This window comes from Nyctereutes procyonoides, unplaced genomic scaffold (genome assembly GCF_905146905.1).
Source record: "Nyctereutes procyonoides isolate TBG_1078 unplaced genomic scaffold, NYPRO_anot_genome, whole genome shotgun sequence".
Classification (NCBI taxonomy): Eukaryota; Metazoa; Chordata; class Mammalia; order Carnivora; family Canidae; genus Nyctereutes; species Nyctereutes procyonoides.
The window spans coordinates 40,910,874-40,927,604 of record NW_026575125.1 but is presented as its reverse complement, the minus strand read 5'-3'; the positions used below and the strand labels follow the sequence as shown (position 1 = coordinate 40,927,604).

The 16,731-nt window shown below is 46.2% G+C and overlaps 2 protein-coding genes across 7 annotated transcripts in view; one reads left to right on the top strand and one right to left on the bottom strand.

The window, feature by feature from the left end:
• RBM10 (RNA binding motif protein 10) overlaps window positions 1-10,857 on the bottom strand; it is a 29,233-nt gene extending 18,376 nt beyond the window's left edge. For 2 of the 6 annotated variants that reach the window (XM_055337937.1, XM_055337938.1), the window contains exons 1-2: window positions 10,505-10,856; window positions 8,365-8,506 (exon numbers count right to left, since the gene is read on the bottom strand). In XM_055337937.1, the coding sequence (XP_055193912.1) occupies window positions 8,365-8,506; window positions 10,505-10,769 (407 nt within the window). In that variant the 5' untranslated portion in view covers window positions 10,770-10,856. Of the gene's footprint in view, window positions 1-8,364; window positions 8,507-10,473 lie in introns of all 6 variants that reach the window. The other 4 variants (XM_055337941.1, XM_055337942.1, XM_055337939.1 and 1 more) reach the window with 3 other exon arrangements.
• A 277-nt stretch (window positions 10,858-11,134) lies between these two features.
• Window positions 11,135-13,540, top strand: NDUFB11 (NADH:ubiquinone oxidoreductase subunit B11). The gene is made up of 3 exons (XM_055337943.1): window positions 11,135-11,530; window positions 13,016-13,146; window positions 13,314-13,540. The coding sequence occupies exons 1-3, from the start codon at window positions 11,324-11,326 to the stop codon at window positions 13,438-13,440; spliced, it is 465 nt and encodes a 154-aa protein (XP_055193918.1). The 5' UTR covers window positions 11,135-11,323; the 3' UTR covers window positions 13,441-13,540.
• Window positions 13,541-16,731: the final 3,191 nt, after the last annotated feature.

The window sequence follows — 16,731 nt, the reverse complement described above, 5'->3', positions numbered from 1 at the left end:
GAATGTACTCAACTTGAGTTTGTCCGTTGTGTTCTTGTGATTAGATTTGAGGTTATGGTTTTTTGGGGGGAGAATACAAGAGAGGTGATATGCCCCACCAATTGCATTGTATAAAGGGGCCCATGATATCAACATGACTTATCACTGGCGCTGCTGACCTTGATCGTGTGGTTGTGGTGGGGTCTGCCAGGTTTCTCCACTGTAGTTTCTCTTTTTCCCTTTCTATACTCTGTTCTTTAGAAGTGAGTCACTAAGACTAGCCCATATTCAAGAGGAAGAGAATTAAGCTCTACCTCCTGGAATGGAGAGTACCTATGTATATTATTTGGAATTCTTCTATAAGATTTGTGATAGAACATTTCTAATGCAAGTCTGTTTAAAAGCCAAATGTTTGAGGGCACCTGGGTGTCTCAGTGGTTGAGTGTCTGCCTTTGGCTCAGGTTGTGATCCCTGGGTCCTAGGATCGAGTCCCTCAACAGGGTCCTCACGGGAAGCCTGCCTCTCCCTCTGCCTATGTCTATGCCTCTCTGTGTCTCTCACGAATAAATGAATAAAATCTTAAAAAAAAGCCAAATGTTTGACAACACACTGTTAGTAAGACTGTATGAGAAAGAGGCACTCTCATACTGCTGGTAGGAGTGAAAATAGAACAGTCACTAAGGAGGGGAATCTGGCAATACCTGGTAAAACTAAATATCTACCCTCTGACCCCCAATTCTCCTGAAAATTTAGCATACTAATATATTTGCACACATACGAAAACATCATTCAACAACACTGTTTATAATGGCAAAGGACAAGAAACAACTTAGAAGAGTCAAGAAATTCTGTTAAAAAAAGATTAACAAGAGGGATCCCTGGGTGGCGCAGCGGTTTAGCGCCTGCCTTTGGCCCAGGGCGCGATCCTGGAGACCTGGGATCGAGTCCCACGTCGGGCTCCCAGTGCATGGAGCCTGCTTCTCCCTCTCCCTCTCCCTCTCCCTGTGTCTCTGCCTCTCTCTCTCTCTCTCTGTGACTATCATAAATAAATAAAAATGAAAAAAAAAGATTAACAAGGGGGAGAAGAGCTCCACCAAATATTAAAACATATAATAAAGGTGGAACAATTGAAACACAAATAGATTAGTGAAATTGAACAGAGCCCCTACTACAAAAAACACATGGAAATTTAGAGTAACCCAAAGGTTGTATCTCAAATGAACAGGGTGAAAATGGATTAGTCAATAAACACCAGCTGCAGTAATGGTCTGACCCAGAGATTAGCAACTACAGCCAGTGGACCCAATCCAGTCACCTGAATAAAGTTTTCTTGAACACGGCTATACCCATTCATTTACATACTGTTGTGGCTACTTTCAGACAAGTAGTTGTAACAGAGACTGTGTGGTATGCAATGCAAAAAATATTTACTATCTGGTCCTTTACAGAAAAAGTTTAAGAAAATAAAGTTGTTTATCTACATTACTTCTTATACCACATAAATTCTAAATAAATAAAAAATTTAAATCCCTGAATAGAAACCATAAAGACATTATAAAGAAAATATAAGAAAAAATGAATCACCCCAAGAATGGGGAAGGCCTTTCTGAGGAAGATAAAACTCTGAAGTCATTAAAAAAACCCTGATAAATCTGGCTTTGTAAAAACTTAAAAAAAGTATTAAAAATAACATAAATACACGTCATAAAGCAAGCATGGTAAAATGTTAATGGTAGAATCCAGTAATGGGTATAGAAGTATTCACTGTAAAATTCTTTTTCTTAAAGATTTATTTATTTATTTATTCATGAGAGACATACACAGAGAGGCAGAGACATAGGCAGAGGGAGAAGTGGGCTTCCTGCAGGGAGCCTGATACATAACTTGATCCTGGGACCTTGGAATCACAACCTGAGCCGAAGGCAGATGCTCAACCACTGAGCCACCCAGACATCCCTCACTGTAAAATTCTTTCAACTTTTCTGTGTGTTTGAAATTTCATAATAAAATATTGGAAAGGGACACCTGGGTGGCTCAGCAGTTGAGCATCTGCCTTTGGCTCAGGATGTGATCCCGGAGTTCTGGGATTGAGTCCCACATGGGGCTTCTGCATGAAGCCTGCTTCTCCTCCCTCTGCCTGTGTCTCTGCCTCTGTGTCTCTCATGAATAAATAAAATCTTTAAAAAAAATACTGGAAAAACACCATAAAGCTCAAAGTTAATTAACAAATAGGGAAAATAAAATGTTTTCAGACATCTGGTTGGTTTCCAATTTTTCATAATTGTTCTTTCATTTATTCATTCAACAAATATTACTAAAACATTTGCTAAGTGTCAAGCACTGTTCTAGGTGTGAGGGCTACTGCTGTGAATAAAATGAAGTCCCTGTCCTTGTAAGCTTGGCTTGAAACCCAAATTGTTTCTTTACGATAAATACCCAGACAAGAAGTGGCTGGTATGAGTGGTCTATTTTTAAGGGTTTTGTTTTGTTTTGTTTTAGAGGAGGAGAGGGTGGGAAGGGGGGGATGGAGAGAATCTTTTTTTTTTAAGATTTTATTTATTTATTCATGAAAGACACAGTGAGAGAAAGGCAGAGACGTAGGCAAAGGGAGAAGCAGGCTCCATGCAGGGAGCCAACGCGGGACTCGATCCTGAGACTGCAGATCACGCCCTGAGCCAGGGGCAGGTGCACAACCACTGAGCCTCTTGGGCGTCCCAGAGAGAGAGAGAGAATCTTTTTTTTTTTTTTTTTGGAGTTCAATTTGCCAACATATAGCATAACACCCAGTGCTCATCCCGCCAAGTGCCCCACCCTCAGTGCCCATCACCCAGTCACCCCAACTACCCGCCTACCTCCCTTTCCACTACCCCTTGTTCGTTTCCCAGAGTTAGGTGTCTCTCATGTTTTGTCACCCTTACGGATATTTTCACTCATTTGAGAGAGAGAATCTTTAACAGGTTCCATGCCTAGCGCAGAGCCCGACTTGGAGCTTGATCTCACAAATGAGATTATGACCTGAGCCAAAATCAGGAGTTGGATACTTAACTGCCACCCAGGCACCTCTAAACCAAATAAAAAAATTTTTAAAGATTTTATTTATTCATGAGAGACACACAGAGAGAGAGGCAGGGACATAGGCAAAGGGAGAAGCAGGCTCCATGCAGGAAGTCTGATGTGGAACTCGATCCCAGGACTCCAGGACCACGCCCTGAACCAAAGACAGAAGCTCAACCACTGAGCCATCCAGGTGTCCCCCAAATAAATCTTAATATTGAACTCTTGCTATCTAAACTCGGGAAGAGAACAGATTTTGACAGTAAAGCATGCTGTCCAAATCTGTTCTCTTCCCTGTTCATAATACATTTCCACAAAGCTGGACTGAATCCTACTATGTGAGGACCTCCACAAAATGAATATATTTCTGAAAAACATAAACTGCCAAACTTGGCAGAAGCAGTAGGGAGAATGATCATTAAAAACCCAGGCCCTTCTAAAGCTCAGTTTTACCAAGCTTTCAAGGGACAGATAATTCTTACACATAAGTTTCTCCAATAAAGAAAGAAATGGCAAAAACTGCCCAAATCACACCAAGGGGCTACAGTGACTGTCAGATGGATACTAGAAAAGGAAATCTCCTAGACTACTTTACTGAGGGACACAGACACACAGATACAACTGTCTGTTACAGTATCTAATCAAATATAACAGTGTTTTAAAAATATACAAATTAAGGGGCACCTGGGTGGCTTAGGGGTTGAGCATCTGCCTCTGGCTTAGGTCATGATCCTTGGAGTCCTGGGATTGAATCCTGCATCGGGCTCCCCACGATGAGCCTGCTTCTTCCTCTGTCTATGTCTCTGCCTCTCTCTCTGTGTCTCTCATAAATATACATCTCTCATAAATATATATACGTATTAAGTAATTTTTCTGCCAACAGTTCATGAATAAACATTAGGAAAACTCAAATTCAGAAGCATCTACAAAGCAAATGACCTGTGCTCTTAAAACATATCAAGGCCATAGAAGAAAAAGAAAAACTCAGTAATTGTTCCAGAGTAAAGGGAACCAAATATATAAAGTAGTTCCAAAAAAAAAAAAATAAAGTAGTTCCACGTAGTATATGACTTTAGACTGGATCCTAGATTAGGGAACCAATGCCATAAAGGACAAGGGATGACAATTGTATACACTTTTTAAGAGGACAAAAGTATTGCAATAATGTTAAATTTCCTGATATTCAGAAGTGTACTATGGTTAAGGAAGAGAAAGTCCTTGGTCTTAGGATATACATGCTATTGTACTTAGGTCACCTCCTTCACTAGCTGAAATGATATAGAAAGAAAAGTTGCCTATATATAGATACATGGATATATATCTGTATCTCTACCTATACATAGAGAGAGATGGGGGAAAGAGAGAGATAGTGAGGCATGTAGGTAGGTAAAATAAATGTGGCAAATGTTTACAGTTAGTGGTTCCAGGGAGAAGATACATGGGAGTTTACTGTACTTGCAACTTTTCTGAAAACTGAAGTTTTTTCAAAATAAGAAGTTATAAACATACACATCTGTTCAAGGAAGGTGTATCTCAACAATGGCAATGATATAATTTACTGTAATTTGTGAAACCGATGGACAAAAGGAGAAAAAGAATGTAATTATAAAGTTTGATTCTCATTTTTTAAATGTTCTTTGAACCCAACATTGGTTATTTTTTAAGATTTATTTATTTGAGAGAGCGTGCACATGTGCACGAGTAGGGGGGAGAGGGAGAGAGAATCTCAAGCAGACTCTGTGCTCAGTATAGATCTGGTATGGGACTCAATCCTAGGACCCTGAGATCATGACCTGAGCTGAAATCAAGAGTCTGGTGCTTCACTGACCGAGCCACCCAGGTGCCTCCGATTCTCATTTTTTTTTTTAAGATTTTATTTATTCGAGAGAGAGAGAGAGAGAGAGAGACAGAGACAGAGACACAGGCAGAGGGAAAGGGAGAAGCAGGCTCCATGCAGGGAGCCCGACATGGGACTCGATCCCAGGTCTCCAGGATCAGGCCCTGGGCTGAAGGCAGCGCTAAACCGCTGAGCTACCCAGGCTGCCCTGATTCTCATTTCTGATCAATCTTGGCAAACTAAGATTAGAGAGCTTTCTTGGTTTATGAAAGGCTACATTCTAACAGCCTATAGCACACATTGAATTTGATGGCTAAGCAGAAGGGGCTGCCCATCAGGCCGGGACTGACTGCCTATCTGCAGATGTCCTTTATGAGAAAGAGAATAAACTACATTGTTAAGCCATTATTCTTCAGGTTTTCGGTTACAATCTACCAAAATGAATCTTAATTTGTACACCAAGCATCACTGACACCATTTAATATGGTACTAAAGTCTAGGACAACATTGTACGTGAGGAAAAAGAAGTGACAGGACTGATTTGCATACAGCACGACCAACTACTGAGACTATCAGAATCAACAATGAATAATCAGAAATAACAAGAGAGTATAGCAGGGATAAGATAACTTACAAAAAAATCAACAGCTTTCCTCTACCCCAACAAACACAAGCTTGAAAAATATAAAAGAAATAAGATGTCAATGAAAACTACTGAAGCGTCTAGCAATGACAAAAGACTTGTATTTTCATTTATTCAGATTTGAATATTATTCATTCATTCATTCATTCATTCATTCATTCATTCATCCATCCATTCATTTTTAAGTAGGCTCCATGCACAGTGTGGAGCCTAATATGGGTCCTGAACTCACCACCCTGAGATCAAGACCTGACTGGAGATCAAGAGTCAGACACTTAACCGACTAAGCCACCCAGGCACCCCATGGATTTGTATGTCTTTTAAACAAATTTTAAAATATTTTCCATACAGGTCTTGGATGAGATCACTACTTAACAAAGATAATTCTCCCCAAATTACTATACAAATTTGATGGAGTCTCAATTAAAATTCTTGAATGTTTTTGAGGGACTTGATATATATATATATATATATATATATATATATATATATATTAAAGATTGTATTTATTTATTCATGAGAGACACAGGCAGAGGGAAAAGTAGGCTCCTCTCAGGGAGCCTGATGTGGGACTCGATCCCCAGACCTCGTGATCACACCCTAAGCCGAAGGCAGACACTCAACCACTGAGCCACCCAGGCATCCTGATATATCTTCTATATAAGGCCTACAAATGGCTAAAGTCAACTTTGATAAATAAGAGAGCAAAGTGGGAGCTAAGTTAAGAGATTCTACAAAGCCACAGTAACAAAAACAATAAGGTTCTGGTATGAGAATTAAGCAAATAGACCAACAAAACAAACCAGATTACTCAAGACAGATCCACATGCATGAGGAGACTTGAAATGAGATGACGTAGTACCAATCAATAAAGAAAGAAAGGACTATTTAAAAGGTGGTACTGGGAAAACTGTCCACTATATGGAGGAACACAAAACCAGAACGTAATTTATAACCATATTCAAAAGTGTACTCTACATGTTATTAAAGATCTGAATGTGAAAAGGAAAACTTCAGAGTGTAAACAATCTTTGTAATCCAGAGGTAGGAACAGAGAAGGTTCTGAAAGCACAGATTATAAGAGAAAAAAGTGATGAATTTTACAGATATCCATCCTTCAGGGAATCATTAAGTAAAAGGCAACAGGCACACACCATGGTGTCCTTGGGACCAATTAGAAGCAAAGCACTCATATACACATGGAAAGGGAGACAGATCTTAAAAATGCAGTGCTGAGTAATACAAAGTTCAGGAAACAATGAAAACTGTAGCACTCTGCCATTTGTATAAATAGAAAACACAGACGCTCGAAGCAGGGCTACATATTTTAGAAGAGATAAATTTCAAACAGGAGAGAGCAGCTGCCTACAGCCATAGGCATTGGAAATAAAAAGGAAAAAAACAAATATGGCAAGAGAAGGCCCTATAGTGACCCATGATAGAAATCAACCTTGAACTGAAAAGGTAGGATTTAACTCAAACCTCTGCACTTGAGGTCCTCTGAAAGCCAAAAGAAAGAGAGTGGCTTTATTTGGTTATAAAGTCTGAAGCAAGTATGTCACCTACTCAAACTCAGAAACTGCCACAGAGCATTTCAATTTTACTACCCAAAATTGAATGCTTTCAAAAGACATTTTTTGGAGAAGACTGATTAACACTAGATGATGACCACATCTCAAACTTAGGTTCGCTTTTCAGAAAACATCTTTTTTTTTTTTTAAGATTTATTTATTTATTTATTCAGAGAGAGAGAGAAAGAGAGAGAGAGAGAGACAGGCAGAGACACAGGCAGAGAGAGAAGCAGGCTCCCTTGCAGGAAGCCCGACGTGGGACTCGATCCTGGGTCTCCAGGATCACACCCCGGGCTGCAGGCTGCACTAAACCGCTGCGCCATCGGGGCTGCCCCAGAAAACATCTTTAAAAAGGGTAGTAGAAGAAACTTTTTGTAAGACATTTAAAAAATTATTTCCTCCCTGACTTTTTATAAATCTACTGACTTGATAGAGGCTTTCTGGAAGCATTAGGTCTACTTTCCTATGCACTTTTAAAATGTCAGGAATAGATCATCTGCATGATAATCAACTGGGGAGATCCACCAGGATGGTAAGGGTTGGCCCAGGATCTCTGTATTTTACCAAGTGTCCCAACTGTTTCCTGTTTGTACCAGTTTAAAAATAACCACATGGAAAAAAAAAATAACCATGAGAGTATCCCATTCGAAGACAAGTATCCCATCAGCTTTAGCCCACTTTGTCCCTGAAGTCTTCCACTATCTGACATGGTCTGCCCCATACTTGTCCTGTACAAATGCCTGACTGAAGGCACCACTCCCATCCATCCCTCCAACCCAAAGCCACAGTTCACACCTCTCCCGTTAGAATCCACAGGCGTTTACAACCCACCACCCACCTGTCACCCACTTCTGCCTCTCCTCCTGCAGTGGCTGTCCACACCTTGGTGAATGGCACCATATGCCTATCTGAGTCACCCAAACTGGAAACTTGGGCCTCAGCCTCCAATCCTTCCTTTCTCTTGATTCTTTCCCAACTTCACAACCAACCATGTCACCTATCAAGTTGTTTCTTAATCACCTGTTTACTGTGTGGTCTCCCTTGTGAGACCCTGAGGGAAAAAGGTGAAGTCTCATCTGTCTCGCTCACCACTGCACTGCCAGAGCCTAGCACAGGTCCTGGCTCACAACAGGTGCCAAGTAAATGTCTGCTGAAAAGAAACCAATTATCTGCTGCACTGTTTCCTCCGCCCAGAAGTCCCCTCCTAGCACCTAACTGGATCAATTTTTACATGAGGATTAGCCTAGGATGCTTGGTAGGGGTGGGAGTGGGAAACTTACCGTCTTTCATACTCCATGTCCTGATAGGGCCTGCGGGGGCTGCTGGGGCCCCTCCTCAGCCGCTGGCTCCGTTTCACTTCCCAGCTACCCCCGCTGCTGCCACCATGATCTGCCAGCCTGGGTGATGCCTCCTGCAGGGACTCTGGGAAAGCAGAAGGAAGAGAGGTGTCAAGGCAGTTGGGGCCTCCTGGAGAATCCCTTGTCAAAGCTATCTGCTGTCCCTCAGCCCAGGGATGTTATTTCCCAACTTCCTGGTGCTCCTGGGGACTACAGCGGGAAGGCAACCTCTACTGGGCCTGCTCCTTCCTTTCCTCACAGACGGGAGGCTACAGCCCATACCACTAAAACAGCAAGGACAGGGACACCTGGCTGGCTCAGTCAGTAAAACGTACAACTCTGGATCTTGGGGTCATGAGTTTAAGCCCCACACTAGGCATAGAGCTTACTTAAATAAAATAGAAACAGCAAGGCCTTCAGCAGAGAGGGATCATCCTGCAGAGAGACCTGGTAGTGCCACTTATTCTGTGATCAGGGTTCTGCCATCTGAGATCGGTAGACAAGTCCCAGCCTGGAGCTATCTGCCTAGGGGGCTCTTGGTGCTGGATGACTTGTCTACAATCAGGCATATCAGGCATGGAGGCAAGACTTTACAACAGGAGTTGTAGGCACCCACCAGGCTCCTTCCATGGGCCCCCAGGTGCCATTTCATCATCCTCCCAATAAGATGTTGGCTGTCTTCTATAAGAGAGCAGGAGACCGCAAAAGGCCTAGAGGGTAAAGGGGCTAACTTGGCAGTGAGACAGTTGACGCCTCCCTGGGCTCCTGGCCAACACAGCTTTGGCCCTCACTCTGCAACTAGCTCAGCCTCCAGCCCTGTCTCTTATGTGAAGCCAGGTCCCCAGGTGGTTCTCTCCCTGGGGCTCTGGGCCCAACTTATTCAGAGGCAAAAGGAGCCCTTCTGAGGCTGCTCCCAACCACTGTGCTGTTCTGCTGGGATGGAAGGGCAGTCACTTCACCAATCCGCAGGGCTGCCATGAGAACTAAGTAAGTCCCGAGAGCCCCGTGACCTGGCCGGGGGTCACCAAGAAGTATCCCAGAATCTTCAGGCCCCACCCTCTGAGCAGGAATCAGGCAAAGCTGAGCAGTAACACTTGCCCAACACTAGGTTGCCACCACACCTTTCCTCCATGTATACACACAACCAATTTTCTCTTCTTCCTTAAGCCACTGGGAACCAGAGCTCCTAGCTCCCAGATGGATAAGAGTTAGAATCACAACCAAGGGCCCCAGTGGATGAGAGCCAGATACAAAACCCTCAGTAGACTCTGGCAAAGAGGTCAGAGTCACACACTGGTATCCACAACAGATAGGGACCAAAGTCACAGACACGCACCCCGAATTAAAATGGACCAAAATCACAAGACAGGAACCCACAATAAATACGGGCCATAATCACACACTGAGGTCCTTTCAAAGGATGAGCGTCAGAGTCACAGATACGAACCCCTCCCCAAAGAAGGGGCAGTAAGTCATACACACATTCCTTGTGCTCCCTCCCCACCTAGCAAGTGGATTAGGGCCAGTTCCAAGAAGACTCCCTAAGGATAAGGACCCTTCCCCATGGATAAGAACCTGAGTTACAGCAGAGACTGCAAGAATAAAGATCAGAGTCATACAGACGTTTCCCTCCCTCCCTCCCTCCCTTCTCCTCCTCCTCCTCCTCCTCCTCCTCCCAAGAATAAGGACCAGAGCCACGGAATACTTTCCCATGGACAGGTAAGTGCCCAAGTCACACAGAGAAGACAGCACACCCTCTCCCCTATGGATAAAGACCTCGACCTCTTCACGGATAAAGTTCCGTGTCGCAGACACAGTAAGCCACATTAGCCCACTCTCATCGGTCCCTCCCTTCCCCCAACCCGCGTGCACCCATCCTGTGCTTCAATCGCGCACGCGCCTCCGCTCTCGAAACCGAGGAGGGGGGGAAGACACCCCCCTCCCGGGCTCAGGCCGTGCACCCATCTCCTGGTTCCGTGCGTAGCCCAGGCCCACATCCCGCAGTCCGCCCTCGAGCCTCCTCTCCGCCCCCGCCCGCCCCCAGCCCCTTACCTCCGCCCCCACGACCAGCGACGACGCTCACCTTCTCGGCCCGGGCTGTCAAGGGAGGGCTCCCGGACATCACCTCGGCGCGCCGCCACCTCCTCCAACTCTCCCAGCTCAGCCGGAGCCGGCCCGCACCACCGCCAAGTCCGAGGCTGGAGGCAGAAGGGTGGAGGAGCGGGGAGGGGAGAAGCGCCAAGCGCGCTACCCTCCCCAGGAAACCCACTGCCGCCTACTCCCAGCCGGCCGCAATCACCAGCACAAAATGGCGACGACGAGCAAAGAGCCGGCGCTTCGACCACCATCCACCTACTAAGGGAGCGCGCTCTGGCCGGCCTCGTCTATTGGTCGCTGGCCGCCGACCGCCAGCCCTGGCCAGCTCTGATTGGCAAGCGTATGCCACCTCCCCACTCTCCTTGCGAACGCTCGCAAGTCTGGAAAAGGAGTAGCTATTGGCTAATCCCGCGAGGCCCGCTTTTTAGAAGCTTGGCTTCCTTCGAAGATGAAAGACAAACGGAAACTCCGCCCCTTCCCCCAGAGGGCGAGGGAAATCTCGGTGCCATTGGCTGGGACTTGCACCCACCCAAATGTCAACGCTTTCTTATCAAGGAAAGGGGCAGAGTTATCCGCCAGAAACTCCTTAGCCTGACGGGGGGGGGAGGGGGAGGTTAAGAAAATGGTCGCCCCCATGAGGTCATGACAGGGCTACTCAGCGCCTCATCTCATTTGAAAAGCAAATCCAATCTCGGGACATATTTAGTGCGGCGGGGCGGAGCGACAATTGTCGCGCTCGGGTCAACTGCAGCTGCGCACAATCGCATTTCCGTCCCCGCCCCTGAGAGCCTGCAGAACCATTGTCATGGCGGCGGGGCTGTTAGGTCTGGGCGCTCGCCGCCTTTTGGCAGTAGCGGCGACGCGAGGGCTCCCGGTCGCCCATGTTCGCTGGGAATCCAGCTCGTCCAGGGCCGTGATCGCCCCGTCGGCTGTGGCAGGAAAGCGGACGCCGGAACCGACTGTACGCTGGCAGGAGGACCCAGATCCGGAGGACGAAAACCTCTATGAGAAGGTGAGAGGGAGGGGAAACGGGTCGCCAGAAGGGTCAATCGGGGGCCGGTGGACGGGGCGCTGTAGAGGACGTTCTTAGGCGGCTGTGGATTGCGCTGCTGGTGAAATCCTCGAAGACTTGGGAATCTTCCCTAGCTTGATTTCCTTCTTTGTCCTCTGGTAATCTCAGGTCAGGGCCAGAGGCGAGACTGCCTTTATTTTGCAGACATATATCAAACCTGAAGTGAGCAATGCTCAAAACACGTTAGAAACAATACAGTATGACAATGATACTCACATGGTGCTTGCTCGGTGCCCGTGATCTAAACGCTTGACTTACGTTATCTAATCCTCAAAACAACCCTGTTTAGAAGTAGGTACTATTAGCATACCCATTCTACAGCTGAGGAAACTGAAAAATAAAGATGTTAAGTGACTTGCCCAAACTCGCACAACTGAACGTGTGATCCAACCAGGTCTGTTGGGCTATGGTGATAGCAGAGACTCAAATCAGAATGCCGGAGTTGGAATACAGGCATTGACAGTTACTCTTCTTGGTAACCTTGGGCAAGTAGCTTATCTCCTTGGTGCTTCTTTGTAAAATGGGGAAAGTATTAGGACACCTTCTAGAAAATAAAATACTACATCTGCCTGATGTAATCAAATGGATCAAAATGCTCAGAACAGCAGTTGGTATTTAGTATCCAGCATTAGAAGGTGTTAATTATTGTTGCTACTTTCTGCCTTACTGGGATATTGTGATGTTTGTGTGTGGCGCACAGTAGGTTATTCATCAGTACTGTCCTCTGGCTTGGGTATATAGAATGTTTATTCACTTATTCATTCATTTTTGTGAATAAGGAGCCAGGGCCTGTTGTATGCCAGGGGCAGTTCAGGGCTCTAGAGGTTCGGCAATGTGGAAATCAAATAAAGCTCATGCTTTTGTAGAGCTCATATGATAATGGAGAACACAGAAGATAAACATGTAAAATATTTGGAAACAATAACATTGAGTATGTAATATATAAGACAATGTGTTAGGATCTAGGGAGATTCTACCTTGGTAAACTAGTAACTGCTAGAAAGGAAGTTCAGTAAGATAAATAGATGGAGAGTGACTTAGGGGTAGAGGGTAATTTTATTAGATGAAACTATAGGAAATTGGCTATATTCAACCATTTTTAACCTATAAAAGTGGCAATTTCCTGTAGTTTGGATAAAGTGACTAGGGAATGCTCTCTAAGGGAAGTGATTATGAAACCAACACTTTGAATGAGGAGACAGATCTAGCTATGACGAGATCTGGAGGAAAGGCTTTCAAGGCAGAGGGAATAGCAAAGGCCCTGTGGTAGGAAGGAGTTTACAACTCCTAAGACTAGAAGGAGGAATTAAATGAGAGAGAGGAGATTGGTCTGAGGTGAAATCGGAGACCAACTGATGCAGGGCCAGCATAAGGCTTTTTGTGGAGCCACAGGAAGCCCTCATTGTCCTCTTCTTCTTGCCATAGAACCCAGACTCCCATGGTTACGACAAGGATCCTGTTGTGGACCTCTGGAACATGCGGGTCGTCTTTTTCTTTGGCTTCTCCATTGTCTTGGTCTTTGGCAGCACCTTTGTAGCTTATCTGCCTGATTACAGGTGCATGGGAATGTCCAAGAGAGTGGAATGGGTGGGGGTGGGGGCGGAGGTTGAAGGGGACTGTGCCAGGAATCCCATTCTTTGTGCCAGTGGGGAAGGGGGAGCTAAAATGGGGATTGGTGTCCAGTGAAGCTCCCTCACATCTTCCCCCATTCCACTGCCTCCAGAATGCAGGAGTGGGCCCGCCGGGAAGCTGAGAGGCTTGTGAAATACCGAGAGGCCAATGGCCTCCCCATCATGGAATCGAACTGCTTTGACCCCAGCAAGATCCAGCTGCCAGAGGATGAGGACTGATCTGTTACCAAGCGGGGCTCAAGAAGCATCACCTTCTCCACTGCCTGCCTGTCATTCTGCCGTTTCTTTAGAGCACCTAATTAAAGGGACTGAAAGTCTGGCTGGCTGGTGTTGGTTTTGTTGTGTGTGGGGAGAGGGATGTGGGAACGGGGTGTCGGGTCTTAAAAGACCACTGCAGCCTTTTCCGGGTGTTCTGGTTTCTGTTGCTGGGTAACAAATACCATAAGACTCGATGGGTTAAGATGACAATTTAGTATTATCTTCCATGGTCCTGTGGTTGACTGGGCTTTAGCTAGGTGGCTCTTACTGGGGCCTTAGGTGGTTGTAGTCAGATGGTGGCTGGGGGGGCCCAGGGGCATCTGAAGGCTTAACTGGGATGGACGTCCAAGGTGGCTTCTTCACTCACATATCTGGCACTTTGGTGTCCTTCCATGTGGCATCTCTCTCCAGCAGAATAATCTGAGCTTCTTATATGGTAGCTCAGGGCTCCTCTGGATGGAGGTGTAGCATATAGGAAGAAATCAGTGGCGACCATCCTAGAAGAAGGGCCTGGATGACTGGGGATTGAGGGTGGTGTGTCAGAGCAGGGCTTTTCTACTGCTGAGGATGAGTGTTTGTCTCCCTCGCTATCTTCTCGGTTTCTCTCTGTGCTTTGGAGTTTGTGCCTGTCTTGCGTTTTGGTGAGTCTGGATGGGTCTCTACCTCAAGACGCACATCTCTGTATGCATGTGTGTCTTTTCCTGCTCCCCTTCTCTGTATCTCTCTCTTTCTCTCACAGGAATTCTCCCCCTGCACATTCTTTCTCTGGGAATAGGCTGTCTCCTTGCATCAGGGGCTCATTCTGTCTCTCTGGTTTCTGGAAGATGGAATAGGAGACTTGCTCTGGCTGTTTCTTTCCAGGGAGTCTCTCCTAAATCCCTGTTAAGTCTGGACATCTAAGCTCCCTGTCATGCCCCTAGCATCTCTGCCCTCTCCCCGGTGGCCTCATTCCACAACTCATACCTCAAAACTCCACACCACATGCTCATTGCTACCATCTCCGTGCATTCTCTGCTTGGGACTTCAGAGAGTGCAGGAACCCCCATTTACTGGCTACCAGAAGAAAATCTGGCCTGCTGGACCCACTGCTAGAAGGTGATGTCTCTACCCCTAGCTACTGAGTCTCAAGAGGAGCCCTAGTCCACTGGTATGTGGCCAAGGTGGGAGCACTGTCCATGTGAACAGTGACCACGTGAGCTGTTTCACTCCCTGAGTGCTTCCTTGTGAGCCTGTCTCCCAACCTGAGGATAGGCCCCAAAGCAGAGTATCCTAACATGTAAAGGGTACACTCCACCCTCCAGCCTGTAGTTACTGGGACTGGAAGTGAAAGGGACATGTCCCAGCCACCGAGTACCTGAGTACTCTGGGGTAATGCTCCCTATAATAAACCTCAGCCTGTTGCTGTCATACCCTGCTGTTGGTCTGGAGAACCTATCCCCCCATGACCCCATCCAGGAGGTAAGCTCCATGAAGGCAGATTCTCAGGCATGCCTGTTCACTTACAGCAGGAGTTGGTACAGTGCTTGAGAAACATGGTATTGTTACCTCGGGTATAGGTGCCATCCCTTACCATCAATGCCCTTCAGGCTCACTGCCGCTGGGGATGAGCACTCCAATGCACCCCCCCCACCCCCCACCCCCGTTCTGCCTCCTCATCAAGCTCTCGGGATCTCAAGAAACTTCCATTCTGGGGCAGCCTGGGTGGCTTAGCGGTTTAGCGCTGCCTACAGCCCAGGGTGTGATCCTGGAGACCCGGGATTGAGTCCTACATCAGGTTTGCTGCATGGAGCCTGCTTCTCCCTCTGCCTGTGTCTCTGCCTCTCTCTGTGTATGTCTCTATGAATAAATAAATAAAATCTTAAAAAAAAGAACCCTCCATTCTGGCCAAACTGGAGCCTGCACTTAAGACTAAATCATGAAATCCATGCCTTTGCTTCCTTTCTGATGGCAACAATACCACCTACCCCCAACCTCCCTCACTGGGGCCCAGCCCCACTGGCCACCTCAAAACTCTTTTATTCTGACCATTGAATTAAAATGTACATACAGCCTTCAAAGCTCATTTACTTTTTACAAGCTGGACACTCTCATATAACCAGCACCCAGGTCAAGAAAGAACATGAACACACTAGAAGCTCCCTTCAGGTCCACCCCCCACCCCACCTTGCTCCAAGGGTGACCACTCCTGACCTCGAACAACCTAAGTTAGTTTTGTCTGCTTTGGGACTTCCATATAAGTGCAAGTATACATTTTTCTGTCCAGCTTCTTTCATTCAGCATGATGTTTGTGAGATGGATCCATGTTGTTATGTAATTGGTAGTTTGTCCATTCTTGTTGCCGTAATCTCTTCCATTGTGTGAATAAATCACACTCCATCCATTCCAGTGTTGATGGGCATTTGGGTAGTTTTCTGTGTGGGGCTATTAAGAATAATTCTGTGAACATTCTTGTACCTATCTTTTTGTTGCTCGGATAGATGCCCTCATTTCTCTCAGGCATATACCTAGGATACAAGTCATGGAGTAAAACGTGATCAGCTTGGATAGATGACACCAATTTTCCAATCTCCACGATCCCCAGTGGCGAACGCCACATCCCCACCATCACTCAGCGCCCTCCATCATTCTCACTGTAGCCATTCTGGGTGAGCCACTGACCACAGTGAGGGCAGCCCTGGTGGCGCAGCGGTTTAGTGCCGCCTGCAGCCTGGGGTGTGATCCTGGAGACCCGGGATCGAGTCCCACGTCGGACTCCCTGCATGGAGCCAGCTTCTCTCTCTGCCTCTCTTTCGCTCTCTCTGAATAAATAAATAAATAAATAAATAAATAAATAAATAAATAAATAAATAAATAAATCTTAAAAAAAAAAAAAGGACCACAGTGAGATGAAGAGGTGGAAGTTTGTTGCCTACTGTGTGCCAAGTCCTGACTGTATGCCAGGCCCTGATACATACCAGGATCCTTGTCCTCAGGAATTTCCCAGGCTGGGGGTGAGGGTGGGGGCCGGTGTGAGTTGTCAGAGCACCTATGCCCTGCCGTTTGACCCCAGGTATATTTGAACCTTGATATGCAGGGCCCTGCTCTGCTCTAACAACATAACAGATACCAACCTCCTTCATCCTTCAATCTAAAAGAGCATCTACTATGTGCAAGGCTGAGGGAACAAGACAGTCACAGACCCTGTAACAGATACTGTCAGTTCCCTGCCCGTATCCCTGTGTCCTTACAGCTCCAGTGTGCACTGGCCAACCG